Here is a 24,484-nt window from a genome sequence, read left to right as displayed (position 1 = left end):
ATTGCACTAAATTCATGTTAAATAGATCCTTTGGTGCTATTATTGTGCTATCTGAAAGGAATCACACAGATTACTGATATAGGATCCAGATAGCAAACCTTCTTCATGGCTGCAAGAAAAGAATTAGCATACAGATGAAAAAATCCAAATCCACCAGTGGCTGAATACTGGTTATGTTGTAAGGACTATAAGATATCATTGGTGTGATCAAATTGCCTTTTGCAAGAGGCTAGAATGTATATATCTAATATAGTAATGGCAGATCTAGATAAATGTTTATTTTCAATACTGTATGGTCATATTTTAATAAAGATATAAATATTGAAGCACGCATACACATATTTAGATTCTTCTGCTCATGCCTGCTTTAATCTTGTAATGCATTTGCCATTTTACAATCACACACTGTTATCTATTGTCCCAAGACAGGTGCCACTGTTAATATGACTTTATTTTGGTTCGATTTTATTATCCAAAGTCCAGAGACTGAGATTACTTTTGCTTTAAGGGTGCAATTAGATTCTGAGGTAAGACCAACTTGCCTTTGCTCTTCTGGATCAAATTCAGAACACCCTGAAATGTGCCAGAACTCACTTAGTTGAATAATCTAAAGCACAAGAGAATTATGACCTGAAAGAATAAGATCCTTATTAAAGTGGGACAAAGACTTTGCTTTCTTTTATGCTACTAGAACTGGGCATCCAATATTCTTTTCATTTCATACTGTGTTCTTGGAACTGCTATTTCTGGAGAACGATGTCCCAGCCTTTTCTCAGCCAATTACTTTGAAATTGCATAAGGAAGTCAGAGTCATGAAGGATGGTATTAAACATAGACTCCTGCCTGCCATTTCCTTGAAAACTGATTAGGGAAATGCAGCTTCTCCCAACTCTTTTGTTTTGTTTAGAAGTCCCCTCAAAACACTCCATTGGAACACTGTGCTTTAAAAAAAAAATCTCAGTACAAGTTAAAATGTAAAGATAATATGTGGAAAGATTTTTTTGGAGTGAACTGTAAAAAAGTGGTATTTTTAAGCAATGAGGTTGGCGTGTTTGTTGCAAGTTATGTTGTTTTAACATGTGGGAAAATGGAAATTAATAAAAAATAAATAAAAAGGTAGAGATCATAGTAGCTTGGCCAAGGGTTGGGGAACCAAACTCCAGGGACCTCCATAAAACCCTTTATGACTTGGCAAACTGGGGACAGATAGCAATACAGGCAGTCCTTGCAAGGCAGAAGTCAGATCACTTGGAAAGCAACTGTATTTTGAGATCATGTCTAGTGTAACAACTGGCACATTTCATTTCATTTATCATCATCATCATTATTTATGGGAAGCAATCAGCACCTGTTCTGCATGTGGGCACACAACCTTGCAGAGCTGTATCCTTGCCAGCATCACTTGTCCCCTTGGTACCTGGAAGGGCTCTGCGGTGCCTTTAATCCTGGGAGCCATCACAGCATACTCTCAAGCACAGCTGGCTAAATGCAACCCATTCAACTGCTACCCACATCCCTGCTGCCTCTTCCCCTCGCAAAGCACAAGGTATTCAGACGACACCATCCACAAGCAGCCCTAGAGTTTCTAGGACACTTGGAATGAGGTGTACGATTCAGATGTACTAACTCCTTAAAGTAATCCCGTTATTGCATCTTCGTACTTACTACAAATAATCCACCTAAAATGCTATCCACTGGCACAGTTAGGCGACACAGAAACACTTCTTTCAATAGCCACATTTATTACTTCACTTCAAAATGTGGCCGGTTAGCCCTACTGTGGGGAGGTGAGAGGGGGCTGTCCTGCTCATTGGCCAATCAGAGCCCTGGACTTCCCCTCCCCTCCCCAGGCCTTGCCTTGAAGGCACACTTCATAAATCCCCGTTAGGGCTGCTTCTGTGCATTTCTGGTAGTCCCAATCACTGTTTGAGATATGGGTACAGTGTCTTGAAAAAACAGCTTGACCAGAGGCCCAGAGGAGGATGGAGGAAAAAATGGGAGATATAACCAGCAAACTATAGCAGCTCTATAACAGGGGTGGGAAATCTATTGTCGAGTCTACCACTCGCAACATCTCTGCTGGCGATGAAAATTGGCAGGTCTATCATTACCATCATCATCTGAAGGGCCACAAGATCCCCATCCTTTTTCTACATTACCTACATTACCTTAATCACCAATAAGCTATTTTTCAAACACAAAATTATCAGATTGTAGACATAGTGTTGCAGTCAATCAACTAAGTCCTACACACAGTAGGACCCTAGCCCATTGCAACTATCAAGCCCAAGTTAGTTTTGCCTGTTGACTATAATGGGCCTACTCTGAGTAGGAACAGCATTGTTGCAATGCTCTTTGTTTAAGAGCCAGATAGGTTGGACCCCTTATTGCAAAGAATGAGCCAGTGCCTCGGATTATTTCCAGCAACGTATTTAAATTGCTACATTTTTATTAAAGTAACAAAAGTGTACATTTTTCAATATATCTGTACATTTTGCATATAAAAACACTATTGTACAATAATCATCCCCCCAAACACAAAATAGCTTACAAACTTTGTATTATTTTCACCAATTATGAAAAGTAGGTCCCGCTCAACAGTCCAGCTCAAGTTTTGCAAACGTTTTTGAAAGGGAGGAAAGGGCACACACTCACACCCATAAGCTGTTCCTAAATCACAGCTAGTCAGCACTGCAACAGTTTGTGTCAGGCTTGTAGTCAGAAGGCAACAAAGAGCATACATCAATTCACAGCTTTTACATGCACGTTACAAAACAGATTTTGGCCAAATTTGGTTGGCTTAATGCTAACAACAACAAAAATCTTAATACTAGATTCCATGCCTGGTACAATAGCATGATATTTGGTAACCTTTTCTGTTCCCTCAATCAATCCTTCAAAGATTTGGGGGGAGGGGAACAAAGGAGATGGAATAAGAGCTTGTTTTTTCAGAAGCACCCTTCGTTGGTAAAGAAGGAATAAGTGGAAATACTAAGATACATTTAAACAGAGTTGCATTGATCATGCCAACCTGGCAAGCCAAACAAGTACTGGCATTAGGGAAATTCCATGTAGAGGCAGGGAGTGTAGCAAACCAAACTTTTTTCCTGGACATGTTACAGTTCCCACTCGTATCATGTTTTCAATGCACCAGATAAGGAACAAACCTCCCAGGTAGACTTTGAACAGAATCTTTCCTCAGAGGGGGGAAAGCTACAGTGCAGAAAGTGTTCCCCTTGTCATGCTACCAAATATTGCACAAGTATGCTAACGGAGTGGCAGCACATCTTTTAAGCTTATAGGGGACCCTTAGTGCTTTACAACCTTTGCATTTATTGACTGGAGGGTCTGATGCTCAAACACTAGAAGCTTCACATACTGAGCTTGAAGAAATTAAAATGATTTCACAGATGGGCTGATGCACCTGCTAGAAAATTTGGGGTGCAAGGAACTTCCCACCATGCAAACCCAACTGAAATGAATAGGAACTGTGTAGTTGACACTCTTGTTAAACTTCTACCCATCTCAATAGAGGTTGCCCGGGAGAACTTCCTGGCAGGTTCCAGCTTTTTAAAAAGGTGGTCTTTAAAAAAACCTATTCTGTACAATACCCCTTCAATGGTATGCCACTGCGGTGCTGAGATTTCCCTGTTCAAACATTCATACACTCGAGCACAAAACATCTTAAGAGTTGTGTGAGAAAATGTTTTGAAAAGTTAACAGCTGCTTCGAGAACAGAAAACTGTCCCTCAGAAGCCTCTCCTCCTCCAGAGTGCCCAAATTTTAGGAAAATATATTGCACAGTGTCTTGAGAACTCAATTCACAAAAGGCAGAGGAGGAAAAGCTCTGGGGATGGCAAAGCAGTCATCCCTTCAAAGCAAGAGAAAAACCAACACCACATAGTGCTCTGAAGATCTTGGTCTTTAAAAAAAGAAAAGTTAAGTGCCCTGGTTTTGAAATCACGTCTCAGCAGTTATTGGCAGCATAGTCAGGAATTTTACAAGGTCAAGATAAAGGCATCAGAACAGATAAAACCCTGATCAAGGCCATCTCCCAGTAGGTAGGTTAGTTCACATTGGCCTGGCCATTGCACTTTTTTGTTTTATGGGAGTTGACTGCTACAGAGTAACCAGCCAGTGATTCAGCCCAGATCCTGGTTCTCCTCCCCAAGCAAATCTTATGATTTTAGAAACCACACATTTGTGTGCCAACTGGAATTTTGCATGAGCATGAGGTACAGGATGCAGTGCAGAAAGAAAGAAAGAAATCAAGTTTTGTGCAAAAAGATGGGCTGGCACTTAAGAAACTCAACACCCAATAGACCAAAGAAAGTGGCTATCAATGAGACTGTGTTTTAGTAAAATGCTTTTAAGCCATGAGAAAGCAGAAGGAATTGCTCAGATTAGGATAGTGGGTGAAGCTGGTGGTGAAGCAGAACTTGTATATCAGTTTAATAAAAATGAGCGGACTTTTAAGGAAAACTGTCACAGCTAGAATGAGGCCATGACACCCCGATCTCAACATGTAGGGTTCATGACTTAAGTACTACCATCCTGGCCTTTAGATTCACAGTTGTTGTAGCACTTACCCCATAGTTAGTCACTGCTGAAAAGTGCTGTGCCCTGCCCCACCCCCCTTGTTTCCAACCCTGCATTTCCCAGGTAGGTAGGTCAACCCTCCAGAATTGTCATCCAACACCAATTAGGTAGATACTGGCTTTTTTTTTTAATAGACTCGCAAGCTTGCAACAGCTTTTAAAAAGGCACCTCAACACCACTCCACGGAAGAGTGGTGCCTACTATTTGATTTCATTTTGGATTTTCTCTTTTTAAAAAAAATATAAATAGCTCTTCATTTTTAAAAAAATACATCCTCAGGTGAGGTATACAGTAGCCCATGTCTTGGCAGTGTAAGGACAACAGGGAGTGCTTAGCTGGAGACTGTCATCATGTAGCTTTTGGAAGGGCTGGTGCGCCCCAGCATCATCTGATTTTTGCAGGTGAGCATCCCATAGGAGCTCACAGGTGCTGCAGGTGCTTCATATAGAACACAGATGGATCCATCCTCACCAATCCGGTAGGATACCTCATAAGGGTCCACCCAGAGTGTGAGTTCACTGGGCAGGAGCTGATATAGCTGCTGGAGGTTGAGTCCAATCTGGCTAGCTGCCTTGTTGATGATAGGGTCCATTTTATGGTTGATACGGATGCAGCGATAGCCAGAACCTTTGAAGGGTTTCTCAGGAAACCAGTGATGTTTATAATGCTCTGCAAGGGCACAAAAAGAAACACCGAGAATGGTAAGCAATCACAGTGAATAGTTGCTGAAATACAAGAGACATTTTACACAAAGCAATGTACAGCTGCTAGCTTGGTGTTTTACTTGGGTTCCCATCCTATGCCTTCGGTTTGATCCAGACTTTGACATCAATCAATCATCCTGACTTCAACTTCCATATGCTCTCAATCTTTTCAAAAATTCATTAAGGCAAACCTTTTACACAGAGCAAGTCCTAGCACCATAAAAGGTTTGTTCTAATAAGCTGCTTTGAGTTCAATAGGGCTTTTTTTCTATTGACAACAACCATCATTTCCCATGAGGAATATAAAAAAGGAGATACAGGAATAGTTGTGGACAAGTTCTGAGGCTTGGCAGTAAGGAAGTGTTTGTGTGTGTGTGTGTGTGTGTGTGTTTTTGTCAGGAGTACCAGGAACCTAGAAGGCAAGCACTGAAGTTTCCAGGAGGTTTAACTGATGCATTAGCCAGAGTATTTTACTAATCACTTAAAGCTCCTTGGCAGACAATGTCATTAGCATGCATCCCTGGCAATCCTCACCTCTGTACCCCAAACTGACAGTACAGCTCTATCCCATAATTAATTTGTTAGGAAAACCCTTCTAATTGCATTATATATCCAGTAACACAACAGAGGGGCAGTGATTAAGAAAGCCTTCTCAATAGAGGCTACTTGCTCAGTTGCTAGCAGCTCCTGAGTGTTAGTGCCATTAAACTCAGTGGAGATACACTTCTGAGTAAAGGTGTCTGGGATTGCACTTCAGGAGAGTAAATTATCCAAAAAGCACAAACACCATGGCTATTAAGTTTGTGGCAGAAGAATTACGCCTCTACTTCAAGCAGCTGTAGAACAAACTTAACTATAAGCAAAGATTCTCTAAAACTATTGACACTAGTTGCTTCAGACAAAGCCATGTAGTTCGCAGGAGCTCAGCAAAGGGGTTCAGATCTCCTCCACAGAACCCATTAACTAGCATGCCCTTCTGATCCTCCCAGTTCTTTGGGGCAAAGATTGCACAAAACGAACTTCCTAGTGGCTTCTGCCACTATCAAGCTTCCTCTTTGACAAGAACAAAGAGCTTTCCTCTCCCACACCCTTGTAGCTCAAAAAAGTTTTTGTCTGATGTCATAACATTAACGTGGGGAGGGGAAGAGGAAGAGAGAAGGGAGAAAGCACAGCCAACAGATTGTGTTGATGCTTTCCCGTCTGAATTTTTTATTATTACAGCAATGATATACCCAGTTAGAGAATGCTTTGCTAGAAACAAAAAAAGTCTCCCACCGAAGTAGAGGTAATTCTCTCCAACCACTGCATCTTTACGCAGCTATAGGTGAGGATTTAAAAAAAAAAAAAAGTTTTGCGTTTGGCTTTGGGAGGTGGGGTGGGGAGAAGAGAGACACAAGCTGAACTAAGTGACCCAAGACTTTTCCTAGGGATGCTGACATCTAGAAAACTGACGGGGGTGGGGAGGAAAGACAAGAGGAGATCGCATCAGACCGGTGGGTGTCCCTCACTTGTTCAGCGACGGGGAAAAGTAACCTGGCCAAGGAAACTGACCCCACCATGAGTCCAAGAGAGAAAGACATCCCCGCTTATTCTTCGAAGGGGGCTCCGTCCTCTCACCTGTGAGCGCCGCTTCCAGGGCCCCGCTGAAAACTTGAAGCTGCTGCTCGCTAACGCAGCCGCGGGTGCGGAGGAGGCTGGACACGAAGCCCACGGCGGCGGCGATCTCCGGCACCATGTCCGCCCGGCTGCAGTTGCTAACGCAGCTCCCATTCCAGCGCTGGATTTGGCTCATGGCTGGCTTAGTGGCGAGGTCGGGGCGGTCCCTTTAAGGCTCCGGGCTGTTTTTAAGAGAACGTGCGGGTCGGCAAGAGGCAATGGCAGCGCAGCCTGGGCTCGGTCCGTTCCCCGCGGAAGCTGCCGCTGCTGCTGCTTAACGATGGTCTTTGGTGGAGGCTCCCTTCACGTCCGCCGCTCTCCCCAGCCCGCTGGTTGGCTTCGACGGGCTCGGGCTGAGCGCAGGGCTCTTAATACGCTTGGAAACCGAGACGTCACCAGCCCGCACGCTCCCGATTGGCCGAGCTCTTCTCCCCCCTCCGGAATGCAAATGAAGCTGTGACCTCAGCAGGGTGGAAGTTTTGACGCGAGTGAACTGGGAAAGCCAAGCCCCGAGAACATGGCGGCGGCGGCAGCTGGGCTCCGTTTGGAGGGGGAGGCGTGTGCTGGGAGGCTATTTAAAGGGCTTTGCCTAGTAGGGGAGCTGTAGGATTAAGGGAAAGAGATTGCAGCTTGCCAAGCAAATCGGAAACACAAGGAAGAGGGAGCAGCTAGTCCCCAACCCCCAAAAAACCCAGGGAAGTCTGGCTTTTAAAATCAGATCTGTATCCCAGATACACATAAACGGACTTAACAGTACATCCTGTGCGTGTTTACTCAGAAGTCAGATTTAGGCTGCTGCTGTTTGTTCCCTCCAGGATACGATTATCTGTGAGGGCATCTACTCGGGAGGAAACTATGGATGAAAGGATCTGCCCATTTCAGTTTTCTCACTTTCTCATTTTGCAAGCTTAAATTCAGTTCTCCACATTTCTGCGATGTTTCTTTAAAACAAGAAACCTCATGAAAAAATTGCAGCATTTTTGTGTTAATTTCTCCTAATGAACACATTTTTGTATTGTTGCCATTTGTCTGTTTCAAGAGGCAATGGAGGAGTGTGCCTAGGAGTGAAGTCAAAGCACTGGAGAGTTACAGTGCCTGCTGTGGCAGGGCATGGGAGAGACATGTTTTATTGGACTTGTGTCAGATGAAGGCATCTGGTGTACCATGGCAGACCCTCCAAGTATCCCTATTTTCCAGGGACATCCCTGATTTAGAGCAGCTGCCCAGGTTTCTGAATTGATCCCAGAATGTCCCACTTTTTCTTAGGATGTCCCTATTTTCACTGGAGAAATGTTAGATGGAATGGGAAAGGCAAAGGGACCCGACTGTTAAGTCCAGTCGTGGACAGCTCTGGGGTTGCGGTGCTCATCTCGCTTTACTGGCCAAGGGAGCTGGCAATTGTCCGCAGACAGGTTATGTGGCCAGCATGACTAAGCCGCTTCTGGCAAACCAGAGCAGCGCACGGAAACGCCATTTACCTTCCCGCCGGAGTGGTACCTATTTATCTCCTTGCACTTTGACATGCTTTCGAACTGCTAGGTTGGCAGGAGCTGGGACCGAGCAACAGGAGCTCACCCCATCACGGGGATTCGAACCGCCAACCTTCTGATCGGCAAGCCCTAGGATCTGTGGCCCCTATTTTCATCGGCGAAATGTTGGACTGTATTCCATGGTGTTTCTTCTCTCTGCTCTTCTCCCAGCAGTCATTCTCTGTTTTTGCAAGTAATTTTGCCTATTATAATGTGCTTTTGTGTGTAGTCTTTACTAATATATTCATGTTTAGGGACACTTTCCCCCAATATATCCATTTTTGTACACATGGGTTGGTTGGAGAACAGCAAACTTTGAAGGATAGGTGTGTTTTGGTTCTCATATTGTTTTGGAAATTGTGAATTGGATAAGTTCAGCTTTAAATGTGAACTGAATCAAATTTCTCTCCTATTCCTAAAGGGAATCCCCAAGCTTGCTGTTTCAAATGACAAGCTCACGGGACACAGTGTTCCCTGTGTGATGCCTGTTCTCTAGGAACATTGCCTTGAAAGTGAAACGAGTCAAAGCTTTGAAAAAAAACGCTACATGATATTGTCCTTCTAAGATTATACCTACTTAGCCTGGAAGAAGGGTTGCTGGACAGAACACTTCCCCACATAAAAAGCAACAACAACACCTCCCTGCACATGGATAGCTAGCCCCTCCACTCTGTTCAAATCAAGGAATAACACACTTTAGGGTAATAAAACCAGAGGCATTGTTAGGAGGTGGCTCAGAAGCCCAGGCCCTGGGTCTTTTGTTGCAGACCTCAGATATCCTGCCTCCCCCCATTCCCCCAATTAAACTTTTAAAAAATAATTTGCTTATAAGGCAGCTGGACAGTCTGCAAAGCGCAGTGCTGATGAAACCCCACAGACACCCACCGCCTTAATTTCCCAGAGGCATCCATAACATATAAATTAGGGTATGCAAATTGGTGTCTGGACTTGTGCCTTGAGTCCTTTAAGTACCTAGCAGCACTCCTGATTAAAGCCATTATTGGCATTAATGGGTTTTATTGATTTAGCTTTATTACATGTATATTCCTGCTTTTTCTCCAAGGGGCTCTTGAGTACATGGTTCTCCCATTTTCCTAATGTTATCATCGCAACAACCTTGTAAGGTACAGTAAATTAGGCTGCAACTCAGAGAGTTTCATGGCTGAGTGAGGATGTGAGCTTGATTCTCTCCAGACTCCAGCCCAACAGCTCTCTTTAGCACAGCCAAGGGAATTCCAAATACCACCTCTATTTGTTAGCCACATCCCCATCTGTCTTTATATTTGCTCTTTGTGTGATTTTTCTGTTGTTGTTCTGCACAGATGATTGTTTATTTATGTTTCACATTTGTATGCTGCCTTTTATCCAAATATTTCATCGGTGTCGTGGGATACATTCCTGAACCCCTGCTCATGCATTTTTTTGGCTTTTTAAAGGGGGTTTCCCCCTTCTTTTATCCCTCTTTGTACTTTTAATGCTTTAAAAAAGTTCAGTCCAGGCAGTGTTTCTAAGCTGTACCGCTTAAGAGAGGAACACAATGAAGGCCGCAGACCAACTCAACCCCCAGCCTTCCAGGCCTTTATTTGGAGGGATGTACTTTGGCTTGATAGACTGCACAAAAGTCCACTTGATATAAATAGGCATAATAAACAAAACCACCTTGCATTGTGAAACCTTGCATGGTTTCCTTCAGCTGAGAGAGAAGAAGAGAAGATACACACTTCTAAAGGGCTATGTACACATTAGCAGTTTAAAATGCAGCAATGTTGTTTCCCCTGCTTCATTTCAGAATTGCATTTGCACGTTGTGGTGTATACCAGAGAGGTGGCAGGGCTGTCTTTACCCACTGCACATCACTCACTTGCCTGCAACCCCCTCCAAACCCTATTCATGTGCTGTCATATGAACATGCACAATGGCTGTCTCAAAGCTGCACACCTCAGCTTAACTGTGAAGTGAACGTGGCTTATGTTTTCAAATCAGATAGAAGCGGCCTTGGGGGGGGGAACACATTAAACAGCAGTATTTCTCAAGAAACTGCAGGACAGATCTGGATTGTGGCTAACAACATGCGCACACAGCTTCAAACACCAGTGGTGGGAGTGCACTGGAGCCAGAGTAAATGACAACGCATACATAGTCCAATATTCTCCTGCCTTGACTTACTGCTGAAACATTTTCTGCCATCACATCTATAATGAAAATAATATATAGCCATTTTGATCCTCAACGGGTATTCATGGAGACTTTCAGCATGGGATTTAACCGGGTTTAGAAGCAAGATTTTCTGGTTTTAGCCATTGAATGATCACTTGATCTTGTCATATGAGTGATGGGACATCTAATGGGATGTCTAACGTCGCTGTGCTAACAAACCTTATGTGGTTTTAGTATGTTTTAGTGAAGTGGAACAAAGATCAAGGCTGTGTACACACCATACATTTAAAGCACTCTTAAGGGAGAGGTTGGTAATAATTTTTATTAAGGTTTTCAGCATTGCAGTGTAGTGCATATAAAAAAGAAAAACAGCACACTTAAGTTAAATGTATGGGGTTGCTTGCATTTTCTCTAAACTAAAAATCCCCAAATCCTGCAACCTTTCCTTATAGCGGAGTTGTTCCAGCCCCTTGATCATTTTGGTTGCCAACCTTTTCCAACTCTACAATACCTTTTTTTGAGTTGAGGTGACCAAAGCTAATGGTTTGTCTCACTCCAGACAAACCACTGAATTGTGTCAAAGACATATGTTCATCATAGGTAGCTTGTCATGAAATTCCATCTTCTACACAACTATTAGAGGTGTGGTGATGGGGGGGGCTATGTCCTCTTTTGCATCTGGCTACTCTGGAGAATACCCCCTGCCTTGTGATAAGAAACTGGCCCAGTTTCCAATAGATCCTCAGTGAGATTCTTGTTTGTTTTCACAATGAGATCATGAGAAACCCAGGAGGTTCGCTGTGAATATGCAATTGCTTAAGTTCATCTGGAGTAGAACACAGCAGCCACACCTACAAGTCGTAATTTTGGACAGGCAGTGGTTCAGGTTTTCAGAAGGTTTTGGAATGAGCTGGTCTTCTTTTCTCAAAGTCTCTACAAAGCTATACATTCCAGGTTGCTTCGGATGGTGCTAAAATACCCATGTCAGTCAATTGTGGATCAAGTTCATGAAAAGACAGGGCAATGCAGTAGCTGTGTTTTCCCTTCCCCCATCCATCTGCCATGGCAAAGTATCTGCATCATTGGACTGAAGGATCCAAGCAAATCTCTCACTATAGCCAGCTTTGTCTCTGTGGGCTTTGCAATAAACCACTGGATTAAAGTCATGCAAGGGCTTTTTTTATTTTTAAAGCATTGGCACACATGGAGAGACATACAGAGACGCAGCTGAAATAAGAACATCAGCCGTCACAGGTTGAGGATTGCTGCTATTTAGGTTATATCTCTGCCGGCGACATCCTCACATTGGGCTTCAAGATCTTCATCATGCCCTGAAGAAGTTTCTTGAGGACATGTGCAATAAATCCTATGCATGTTGGCTTGGAAGGAAGATCTATTGTATTAAATGTGGCTTACTCCAAGGTGCCCTTTCTTATCTATGGCAATTTCCTCTCTGGGGGTCTAGTTACACGTGGCACTAAATCTCTGCATGAAAAGTCTATTTCGTTGTTTGGTGTGGGCTTTTAAAAAATGCAGATTAACTTGGTTTGCAAGCAACATTAAGCCAAAGCATAGTTTAACATGAACATGCCAGTGGGGGGGTTCCCATAGCAGTGAGTGTATCAATTTTGTTCTTCTTCCAGTTCTGCTTTCACTGACCAAAGGTTGCCTTAGTATGTCATCTGAACCCAGGCTCATGGTTTCTCTCATTTGAGGCAAACCACAAGCTCTCACCAAGGTTTGCCCTATGGCAGGACTGGAGGAAGAAGAGCAAAGCAGCTGCAGTCTCCTCTCTACAAGCTTGCACTTGGGCTAAGCCGTAGTTTTGACCAGGAGTCGGCAACCTAAGGCTCATGGACCACAAGCAGCCCATGGGGGTTGTTTAACCAGCCCATGGACCCCCACTGCCCTCTTGGTCGGCTCCCATGCACCGTGCTAAACCGGCACGGAGCAGAGCAGGGACCGCCTTGCGCGATGCTGGCTGGCTTCCCATTGGTTGCAGGAAGCTCCTGCAGCCAATGGAAAGCTGTGCATGCCTACTCCGCGCCGGAAGGAGCTCTGGAAATAGCATTCGTGCGCACACGCTCCGGTCCACCGCGGCGTCTGTGGGACCGTGAACTGACTCTTACCTGAAAACTGGGCAGTTGCATTAGCAGTGAGGTGGGGGGGTGGTTTGATGTGTAATGTAACTCTACTTTTCTGCTGTGGTCTTGAGGAAAATCTTTCTTCTGAGGTTAATATTTGCCTTAGGGGAAAAGTTGTGAAAGGGAAAATTGCAGTATTGTAACAGGGCCTAGAGGCCCTGAAAGTCAGTAATAGCAGGAGGGAAGGAAGAGGCAGACTTGCATTGTCATGGGAAAACACACACAGTCTCTGCGTTTGTGTGTGTGTGTGAGGTGCAGTTCTCAACACACGTCAGGCTGAGGTGGGCTGCAAGGAGTCGGTTCAGAGATGTGAGGCGGTGGAACAAGGCATTTCCCTAGGTCACTTATATCACAATCCTATGGATGTTTACGCAGAAGAAAGCCCCACTGTGGAAATTACTCCCTGCTAAACATCTTTAGGATTTCAGCATGAAACAAGAATTTGAAATGCCTGTGGCTGCAACCCTAACCCTGGGAAGAAACCCCATGCAGATAAGTGGGACTTACTTCTGAGCAAGTATGCATAAGCCTGTATTGCACATGTGGCCTTACCAGTAAGATAATTAGTAGCTTGCTGTTTGTTTGGGTTTTTTGGTTCCTTCTTTCTGAGACTTACTTGCCTCTGGATACCAGTTGCTGGGAATCACTACTGTCCTCAATTAATATCCGTCTTCAGCTGGGAATCTCCCAGGAATTCACTTTACTTAGCTTTTTAAACAAACCACCCCACCCTCGTATGCAGGAGGCAGTGCCTATTTATTTGAGGGTTTCCCCTCTCCTTCTAATTGAAAATATTAAGTCAGATTAAACTCAGTGGGACTGTAAGTATGCCTCTGACTGAATTGTAACATTGTTTATGGGGCAACCCTATGCAGAAGTAAGTAACATAGAATTCAGTGTGGCTTACTCTCAGGTAAACAGCCTTAGGCTTTGTATACACTGTACATTTATAGTATATTCAAAGCTCATTTCCCCCTCCCCACCCTCAAGAATCCTGGAAACTAATGTTTACCCCTCACAGAACTAAAATTCCCAACACCCTTAAGAACATTTCCCATAATTGGGGGGTCGGGTTTGATTCGAATGTGCGTTAAAGATATGGTGTGTATGCAGCCTTAGGGTTACTTCTGAGTAGACATGCCTAGAACTGATCAGCAAAACTCTGCTTGCAGGGGATGTGTTGAAGTGTTTATTAAATTTCAAAGTAAAGGAAAGTTGTTGTTTTAAATTATTATTATTATTATTATTATTAGTATTTTCAAAAGCAGCTTCTGCTTCAAATTGCCTGGTCACTGGATTGGGTTGCTGTAGGGAGTTTTTTTACCCTCAGAAAAATCTGTTAACTATCTGTTTGCACAGACAAAGCAAACTAACTCTGAAAGCCATGGGGGGAGGGAATCTCACTGCAGTTGTGTTCAGACCTGGGTTTCAAGGCTGTGTGATTTCAGTTGTGCTTACTGGCCAAACCAGGTCTGAAGCTTGCTTAGCTGGAACTGTGTATAAATATCAAAGATAATATTTGGCTTTCAGACCAGGGTCAGAACACAGTGGCAATAACAGGTCAGGTCATCAGGATGGTAAGAAATAAGGTTGCAATCCTTTAACTTGGCAGTTAGCTCCGGTGAACTACGTAAATAAGCCTTACTTTTGAGTAGTCATGCATAGGATTATAGTGTAAAGGTAAAAAAAAAAAAACAGTGGCAGAAAAAATGTTAAAGAGATTGTGCATCTTCTGTAGGATCACTGCCTGGAAGTATTCATTTGAAATGTTTAAAACATTTATATACTGCCTTTTATCAGTGATTTCAGTGTGATTTACAAATATTACAGCAAAATCCTATGAAGTCTACACAGATGCAGGTCCCATGGAGTTCAACAGGACTTTCTGGCAGGTAAGTGCGTATAGCACTGTAGCCTTAAACCAATAAAATACACTCACAAACAAGGGGCTGGAACAAATTCCCCTACAGAGAAAGAGTATGACATTTGGGATTCTTAAAGCCTACAATCTTATGCAGGCTCATGTGAAAGTTAAGCCACATTGAGGTCAGTGGGACTTACTTTTATGTAGGTCTACAGAGGATTCCTCTGTTAGTTTAGAGAAAAAGATGCAAGTGAGAGGAGAAAAAAGCGGATGTTTTTCTTCCTCATAAAAATAAAAGCCAGGACCTCTAAGGAAAGTGAACATTGAAAGACTCAGGACAGACAGAAAGAAGTACTTCTTGCAGCTCATAGTTAAATTATGAAATTTGTTTCCACAAGATGTAGTAGTATTAGTGATTTTATTATTTGTGCCCCATCCATCTGACTGATCTCACAGCAACAGCAGTGGCACATCACCACACATATACATGACATACACTCGACAGTCTGATAGGCGAATTTTGCACACACAGCTGAGTCTGCACCCCCAGCAGGGGCCAGTTTTGTCAACACCAAGGTACGCTTCTGTTCTGAATACCAGTTGCTGGATGTGACAAGTGAGAAGACTGCTATTGCACTCAGGTCTGGCTTGCAGGCTTCTCACAGGCATTTGATTGGCCACTGTGAGAACAGGATGCTGAATTTGACAGGCTTTGGGGGCTTATCTGCCTAGATCTTATATTTTTGCTCAAGACAACCAACAGACAAAAGTACACTTAAAATCTAGAGATAGTAAAAATGCTTTTAAATGTCTGGGTGGAAATTTTAAGAAAGGATTTGTGTGACACCTAAAAGACAGCCAATTTAATGTACTAAGTGATCAGGAACTGTTGCCCTCCAGATGTTGTTGGACTACAACCAGGGGCAGAGGAAAGGGGGCGGTAGGGGTGGTCTGACCCTGGTGTCATCACTGAGGGGGTGACATTCGGTGCGCTGCCTGCCCGCGACTCCCAAGCCTACCCCGAGCTGTGGGGGGAAGGGGCGGAGCTGTGTCGCCTTGTCGGCGGCCTTCCCACCTTCCCCCTTCATTTTGACAGCTCAGGGGATGCTTGGGAGTCGTGGGCGGGTGGCGTGCTGTTTCCCCCCCGCTCCTGAGCTGCTTCCTGGGGGGGGGGACCTCCCCCGAACTGTCAAAAGGAAGGGGGAAGGGAGGAAGGCTGCTGGCAAAGTGGAACAGCTTCCTCCCCCCCCCCCCACTGCCACCCAGGAAGCAGCCCGCAATGGGCGGCTTGCTCCACCCCATATGGGACGCTCACCCTGGCGCCCCCTGGGACGCTCACTCCGCCCCCATGGCCATGCTCCCAGGTGCACAGCATTTACGCCACTCCGGCTGCTGGAGCGGCTAGGTCCGCCTCTGACAACAACTCCTAGCATCGGCCATGCTGGCTTGACTCACGGGAGTCGGGAATGCAGCAACATCTGGAGGGTCAGAAAGATTCTCCATCCCTGCTACAGATCAAACCATTTAACTGCTCCTGTGCCTTTTTAAAACTGACCAATATATAGAAATTAAACAAGCCATGCTTTCCCTATCACTTTCTTCTGCATGGCAAGAAAACATGCTTTGTCTCAGGCTACAGGCAGAGGCACAGTCAAAAAAGCAACCCTAGCAATGGTTTTGTATTTGTTGTTTTGTACATAAAAGGGATGGGGGTGCGTTTGGTTGCAGTGGTGTGTTTTTAAAGAGGGAACTTTACCTGACCTTTGCTACCAGGAAAGGACTCTTCATTTTCCTCCCGTAAAAATGGGGTGAATAAGGGCAACGTATAATAATGACAGCATTGTCCTAGATGAGTGTTCCAGCACTAATAGGAGTGTGTCAACTATACTGGCCTTCATGATGTATATTTTCTGCTTTTGCAATGTGCCCATTTGTTCCGCATTAAAGGCAGCAAATGGTACGGACATTATAACAATCTTAATCTCAATAATCAAAGAAAACATCCATTCAATACATAGTGCAGCCCAGCCCTTCATAAGGTATTGATTGATTACAGGCAGAAGGAATTGCAATAATCACACCCTGCTCCTGATTGATGTTGACACTGATGTTTGTTATTAGGGATGAACATCCCACCATTTTGACACAAATGGCAAAGATCTGCCTGAAGAAGATAGAAGTGAGAAGTGCCATTCCTCCATGAAACTACTGAGAGGAAACCCTGGCCCCTCATGAATTTCAGATCTCTCTGTCTCTCAGTGTCTCTCTGCCCTAGTTCACATATGCATATGTACATCACTTAACTACTACACATACTATTAGGGAGGTTCAGACAACCCAGCCCTAGGCACATAAATAACCCATGCAAGAAGATGCAAGGCAGCATAAGCCAGTTCTGCTCCCTGTCGCCAATCAGCAGGAGTCAAGCCCTCCTGTCGTCCACGTTCAGCCAGCATGTGAAGGAAGACAATGCATGTAACCAGGAAATATCATAGAAAGAAGCAAGGGTGAGAAACAGTGCTCTGGATGCACACGCATACACAGACACATTCAGGACCCTAAAAACTGCAGGTTGATTTGATTCCTATAAGAGATCGTTCATGTGTTTGGCTTAGGGTGGCACACAGCACATCAGTTAGGGTGGTCAGTTAGGTGAAACAGAGACCCTGGGTCCTGCCATTTTAACGATTGCATGGAAAAGAGAATTTTAGCAGGTGGTTTTGTTTGTTGGTTTGTTTGCTTTGCAATGTGCTGGCACCCTCTCCTTGTTAGAATCTGCCCACCCTAGCTGAGCTTCGTTGAGCATCCCAGAATATTTTGATGATTATGTGTTCCTCCACCCCTGCCTTCAATCTTGCCCTCGACATGACCCATCTTTTACAATATCCTTTCTTAACAACTAGCCACCCTGGGGATGGAGGCTACTGGGGTTAAGCAGGCCCCAGACAATGCAAAGCCCTTGAAGATTCTCTGCTCAGCAAGGTGCAGGGCTCACATGTTTGTGCTTGCTGTAGGTGGTTTCTTTCTGCATCTGGTTATTTTGAGTTTTGTTTTGTTGTTTTCTTCCCACATCCGCCTTGTAGGTAGCATTTAGCTTTCAGCAGCTGTTGTCAGCAAATCAGGAGGCAAGGCAAAGCTGGAAGGACAGAGATAAGATTACTTGCCTCTAGTAGTAGCAGTAAGATGGGCCCGTTTTGCAATTGACAAACTTCCTCGAATACCCAATTCTTTGGCATATTCCTCTGAAGTGTGAGGAAGTTGTTGCATGCTAGTTTTAATCTGGATAGTGGGCAAGGCCAGAAGCAAAAGTAGGGGCAGCAATGAACACAAGTTTTACCTTTGCACAGTCATACTCACATAGCTCTCACTATCCTCCATTCAGACAAGAAAGGCATATTATTTCTAAATTTGCACAGCTGTAGATATATTACCACATGCAAATTTTATGCAAATTGGTATCTCCTTTTTGGTGACGCAAATCTTCATTTTAGGCAATTTTAACTTGCCATCTCAACTATAATTCCAGGGAAAGTACAATAAAGATCAAGGAAAGAGGTGGATAAAAAAGGTCAAAGAATCATTATTTGAATAACCTTCTGTGTACGCTAAACATTAACCCAGAGCCAAGAATGAAGAAATGTCTATGTTGCCTCACACTTGATTGCTGCAGTTCACAAAACTATTGTGTACTCTAGAATCCAGAACAGTGTGTGACAGAGAATTTAATTCCACCTTAAGTGATGCTATCTACTTAACTGAGGGGTGGAGACACAGAGAAGTCTGAATGGGTACTGAGAACACCTGACAGTTCCTAACACCACCCTGGGATTGCTTAGGCAGTACTGGAGGTACCACACCTGGGCGGGTGTTGCCAGGTGACTCTGAATACTTCTATTGTCTGCACCAGACCTTGCAACTAGACCTTTCACAATTATTAATTGTTTACGAGAGCATGTGGCAGAGAAGGAGGTGGTGGCCATAACAAGTGGCCTCCACTTAGAAAGGCAGGATTTGTGAGTTGCACTGAAGAAGTGGGCTGCTAAGCACATTTTGGATTGAATAAATAGTGGAGTACTAGAAAGTGCTTGAATCTAGCAAGACAGCTCTCATGGGAAGAGAGACTGTGTCACGTAATGCCACACGTCATATCATGCCACTTACTTGCATTCTCTCCCACTCTATTTTTATCGTTGAGCTAAGGTTGCTTCCAGATGGCAGCTTCATATTGCAAACGGGTTGCTGAGATATCACAGACGGGTCATTAGGAATGGTGTTTCGTTGTTTTTAAGGTATTATACAAAAAAATAAAAACTGGGTTAAATGGGGATGGGGGACAAGCTGGCATTTTGATGACAATGACTTAGTGTGGGTGGTAGTGCAAAAAACAAAACAACAACAAAAAACCCTTGTGCTTCATACTGTCTGTCACCTGAAATCACAAATGACATGATTTGGGAATTAAAAGCACTTTGTAGGTAGCAAGGCACTGATAAAAGGAAGGTTTTCTCCCCCCCCCCTCATTTTAGCAGCTGGTTCAGTGCAAATCCTTTGGACACCATATTGAATAAAGAGTAAGACTCACCAACTCTAGAAGTCCTGATATATATTAAATAACAAAATGATAGCGGTGATGTGTATTCTAAGCCATTCCTCTGCCCTGATATGTATCCAACACCTCTTTTAGCCCTTCTGACCACAATACTGCATATTTATTCATTTCTTTATTATGCTTAAATTGCACCCTTCATAGCAGTTTATATGTGATTCCCAGGCCATCATTTTTCCAGGCACGGATTAGGCTAAACTGTGTTTACCTTTAATAATATAAGAGAATCCATGTGCTCTAAGACCTCTGTTAGGGATACAGAGGTGGATTTAGCTTCTGTGGCTTCCAATTGGCTGTAGGAGCTTCTTGCAGCCAATCAGAAGCCGGCTTTGGTTTTTAACGTTTTGGAAGTCGAACGGACTTCTGGAATGGATTCCGTTCGACTTCCAAGGTACGACTATAATTGCAATTAAGCAAGACAGATCTAGAGTAGGAGTTCCCAAACTGTGTTCCATGGACCACCAATAGTCATCTGCAAGATGTACCAACACATGAGGTGATACAGACAAAACAGCTTATAAGCTGCTTTATGTTTTTGTGGCTGAGGTTGCCCATTTTTTCCTTGAAAAAGGGTCCATCTCTTTAACAGCTGAAGTTCAAAAGGTGCAGGTTTCCCTAGCAGGGAGCTGTAATGATAAAGGGAGTTACGGTACACTTTTTCCCCTATTGTGTGCATGTGACTATACACACAGAGAGCTTCATTTCTCAAAGCTAAGCATTTCCTCCCAGTCCAAAGTTCAAATGAGTGCACTGTTTTTCCAGTATCTATATGTGGACACCTGTCAGCTTTTGCAACATCAGAGCACAGAAATATATATTCCGTCCAACAACATGTCAACTTCCCCATCACCCAGTGCTCCTGGGCATGGTATCAGCTTCAGGCCCATTGGATTGCCTTTCCTGTGTTGTTGTTCCAGATGCCCTTGAGGGAGTGTCTGGTTCTGTCAGCAAAGGCACATATTTTGCTCCTGTAATCATTATTTCTCACATTTTTATGGGAAACAACGGGCAGCAATTGGACCCTCCTCTCAAGGGATCAGCATCTCAGCCTTAGACAGGATAGGGAAAGAAAGAAAGAAAGAAAGAAAGAAAGAAAGAAAGAAAGAAAGAAAAGCTGGATCGCAATAATCTCAGACTGAAATAGAATACAATGGCAGTCAGCTGGAGACTTGATACTATGGGAAAATCTACTTATAGAACTAAATTGGCAGTGAGAGATAGCAGAACCATAAGAAAATCAGGCTCCCTAGAAGATGAAGGAAAGGCAAGCATGATCAGGGGTTTTTTTGTGGGGGGAGCAGTGAAAATAGCCAGGCTGGATGTGAGAATAGGGTTTGGTGTGGAAACGTGGGGGTGGGAAGCAACCTTTCCAGGCCAAAGAATAAGAGGGGAACTGAAAGGAGCAATAGGCTGGACATCTGGGCTTTTTTATTGCACTTACAAGAGCTGGGTTGCACCAGAATATCTTTCTTCTCTACATTTGTGTGCAATGGCCTTAATGATCACCTCAGAGGGTTGTTTAGGGTTCCGTGCCTCATACTCCCCTTTGCTTTTGTTCTCTTTCCAGCCTGCCTATTATAACTCAGACAAACATGCCGTTCACTCAAGAATCCTGAAATAGGCCTCATTCTTCATGGCAACTACAGCAATTTCACTTTTTAAACACACACACAACGGACCCACGGCAACAAAGGATACTTTGGGATAGAGGGGAGCACACAAATTGCCTGTGGCAGATCTTGCTGGAGGCTTTTCAAGTAAAGCTCAGCTACGAAGGCATCGTGGCAACCAGCAAGACAGAGCCAAGACTGCCATTAGCTGAGGTAACAGCAGTGTCCTCTAAAGGGAAAATGAGATATGACCATAGATACTAGCCACAATACCTATGTTCTCCTTCCACTGGCAGAGGCAGTCTGCTTCTCAAGACTAGTTGGACTGAGATCTTGCTTATGGTCTTCCCATAGGTATCTGGTTCTCCACTGTGAGAATGGGATGCTGGACTTGATAGGGCTTTAACCTCACCCAGCAGGGCATTTTAATATATTTCCAAGTGTGCTTCCAAGCATTATCTGGTTGTAAAGTACCGTATTTTTCGCTCTATAAGATGCACCTTTCCCCTCCTAAAAAGTAAGGGGAAATGTGTGTGCATCTTATGGAGTGAATGCAGGTGGGAGGCTCTGCTCAGCGCTCCCTTTAAAGAGTGTGCGGAACGTGTGTGCAGCTCTTGGGGGCTTTCCCCCCAGGGCTGCCCTTCTCCCTCCTCGGGGAAAAGCCCCCAAGAGCCGCACACACGCTCCGCACGCTCTTTAAAGTGAGCGTGGCTCTAGGGGGAGCCTTCCTCCCGCTGCCCGGAAGAGGCTTCGCATGGCTATCCCATAAGCCAGGACAGCAAGGGGCTATCCCAGAAGCCAGATCCCTCTTGCTGTTCTGGCTTCTGGGATTCAGAATATTTTTTTCCTTGTTTTCCTCTTCCAAAAACTAGATGCATCTTATGGTCTGGTGCATCTTATAGAGCGAAAAATACTGTAAGTTGCTATTCTTTCTCTTGTTACAGGCGATGGCGCGGGGGAGGGGACTGCGGTCTGAGACAGAGAGAGAATGGCTTGCCTAAGGCCATCTTAATGAATTCATGGCAGAGGAGGAGTCTGATTTGTAGTTCAGTCTCTTGGTTCACTTCACCAGCAGGACATCATTAGGGCAGAGTTTGCCTTGCATCTCTCTTCTCATCATTTCAACATGAGCAATGTGAAATGTACTTTGGATATATATGCAAGCCCGATTAAAAGAGAGCCACAAGTGTCAGCTCATGACATTTTACTGCTTGAATTGGAGCATCCAATGGCACTCCTCACTGATGGGGCCAACATGTCAAAATAAGTCTAGCTGTACAAAAAAAAAATCTAGCAGCTTTGACTTATCTCCCTAAATTCTACTCCTTGAAGCAACCAGCTTCAGCATAGTAGCAGATAAGTAGCATAGCAGACCCCCCCAACCTCTCGACTTCCTGAAATATTAGACCACGTTTCTTCTCATATGTGTATCAGCTTGACCCTATCCATGTCTAGTTGGAAATGAGCCTGAGATCCTATGTGCAATCATTGCGTGTTTCAAAGCTACACACTGGTTGCATGTGGAGGTTCGAGGAAGGGCTGCAGCTCAGGGGTGCAGCATTCTGCTTGGTATGTAGAAGGCCCTAAGTTCAGCTCACAGTATTTCTGGATAGGACTGGAGAAAAGGTTCTCTGGAAAGCTACTGCCAGTTAGTGGAGACCAGGGGTAGTCATACCTACCGCCCACTAATGCATCTTTCTTGATGGTAACATTTCCTTATCACCCACCAGTGCTTGATGAAAGGAGGATTCAGCTTGTGCCGTAGAACCCCCTACCGCCCACCTAGAATCCTGAAACGCCCACTAGTGGGCGGTAGGGACCAGGTTGACAACCCCTGGTGTAGACATTACTGAACTAGATGGGCCAATGGTCTGGCTCAGAAACATGAAGCTGCCTTATAGGAAGTCCTTTTCCTATATTTTTTTTACAATGGGTGAAGCACATATGGGGAGAGTTTAAATTGCAGGTATGTAGATCCACACGAAATTCTAGGACAAGCAAGAAGGAAAGGGTTCTAAATGAAAAACAGTGGCCCAGGGAAGTAGTAGAATCACCCTACTTGGATGGTTGAGCAATAAAATAATAATAATATACCCATAATGTGGATGGGAATACCAAGTTACTGCTTAGTTTTGGCTTAAACTGGAGGCAAAGCTTTTAAAGCCAGTGAATAATATTTCTGACCCTTAACCATTTATACAAACACAAAGAGCTCTCTACAAAGTCAAAGCCTAGCTCTTTGTGTCTGCTGTATTCAGGAACTATCTCCTGTCCCATCCTTCCCAAGATTTGGCTCTGGTCATAGCCTCAGCTCTCAGGATCCCCTGCAATGCCCTCTTCTTTTCATATGGATTTGTCTAATGCCCATCCAGCACAGTATAGTTTCCTACTACGCAGAGCAGCAACAGACTACCAGAAATTTGAGCAGCGCTTTTACTTGAGAGTCTTTAAATCTTAGACGCTGTGGACTAGACCTTGGATCTGCTACATGCTAAGTTCTGCCAGCGAACGACATCCCTATTATTTCAGTTTGTGCGTAAAAGATAGGAAAAATAGCTTCCTGCCTTGTGTCAGAACATTCTGTGATGTCAACAAAGGCAACAGGGTCAGAAATACTTTCCAGCATCTTCTTGGCCCAAGCTGAATTACATCAGGGTCACTGAATATGTCAACACACTCACACTCACAAATCACTGTACATTTGGGACTTCATAACTACAGTATTTGAGACCAATGCTTACATCCAAAACAAATCATGCATGTCTTTCATTTTTGCAAAGTTATTACAGGGAGTTTAAAAGCATCGCAGGGAGGGTCAATTACCAATGGTAACTGCCCAACTTTAATTCTAAAGTGGAACTTGCCCAGCTAGTTAGAAATGGGCAGGGCAGTTAAATCTCATCCATTCAGCTAATAGATAAGCCATTGTGGAGACGCCCACAAGAATCCTGACTGGCTGTAAGCAGGGTAACTCAATGAGCTGTTTCATGCCGTTTCCCTAAGTGGCAGGAAATTCCCAGGGCAGAATTACAGGGTCAGTCAATTTCTTCGAGAAGAGTTTTGGATACTTTGGTCAGGGGTGCAATAGCTGCTTACAGTGGTACCTCGGGTTACATACACTTCAGGTTACAGACTCCGCTAACCCAGAAATAGTACCTTGGATTAAGAACTTTAATTCAGGATGAGAACAGAAATCACGTGGCGGCGGCGCAGCATCAGCGGGAGGCCCCATTAGCTAAAGTGGTGCTTCAGGTTAAGAACCATTTCAGGTTAAGAACGGTCCTCTGGAACAAATTAAGTACGTAACCAGAGGTACCACTGTATTTACAAACATATCTAGGTTAACCAGGAGGTAAGCAAGCAAATAACACAGGCAGGGACTTCTAATCTTGAAATAGCACCAGTCCCCTAAAACAGGGGGTCCCAAATTGTGATCCATGGACTGAACTTCATTTAGGTGGTCCACAGCATGTCTGTTAATTTGTGGCTGAAGAGAAGAGATCCATTGCACTAAATATGCATATTGATTTTTAATTGTATTTCCATTGCTTCTTTTCATTTTATATTGTAGGGCTGCCATACATCTGGATTTTCCCAAACATTAATGGGATTTCA

The 24,484-nt window shown here is 44.1% G+C and overlaps 1 protein-coding gene across 1 annotated transcript; it reads right to left on the bottom strand.

Annotated features, from left to right (window-relative positions):
* Positions 1-2,414: 2,414 nt before the first annotated feature.
* BTG2 (BTG anti-proliferation factor 2) lies at positions 2,415-7,315 on the bottom strand. The gene is made up of 2 exons (XM_053393159.1): positions 6,921-7,315; positions 2,415-5,268 (listed from the first exon to the last, which is right to left on the bottom strand). The coding sequence occupies exons 1-2, from the start codon at positions 7,093-7,095 to the stop codon at positions 4,931-4,933; spliced, it is 513 nt and encodes a 170-aa protein (XP_053249134.1). The 5' UTR covers positions 7,096-7,315; the 3' UTR covers positions 2,415-4,930.
* Positions 7,316-24,484: the final 17,169 nt, after the last annotated feature.

This window comes from Podarcis raffonei, chromosome 6, assembly GCF_027172205.1.
Source record: "Podarcis raffonei isolate rPodRaf1 chromosome 6, rPodRaf1.pri, whole genome shotgun sequence".
In the NCBI taxonomy this organism is placed as follows: Eukaryota; Metazoa; Chordata; class Lepidosauria; order Squamata; family Lacertidae; genus Podarcis; species Podarcis raffonei.
The sequence above is the reverse complement of the archived record's forward strand: the minus strand, read 5'-3'. Positions and strand labels throughout refer to the sequence as shown.

What these genes read in the sequence shown, in the direction of transcription:
- BTG2 (XM_053393159.1), bottom strand. Translation starts at nt 7,095, where the DNA reads ATGAGCCAAATCCAGCGCTGGAATGGGAGCTGCGTTAGCAACTGCAGC. An exon ending in CCTGGAAGCGGCGCTCACAG is followed by an intron (nt 5,269 to 6,920) that starts GTGAGAGGACGG and finishes GTGCCCTTGCAG; the next exon opens with AGCATTATAAACATCACTGG.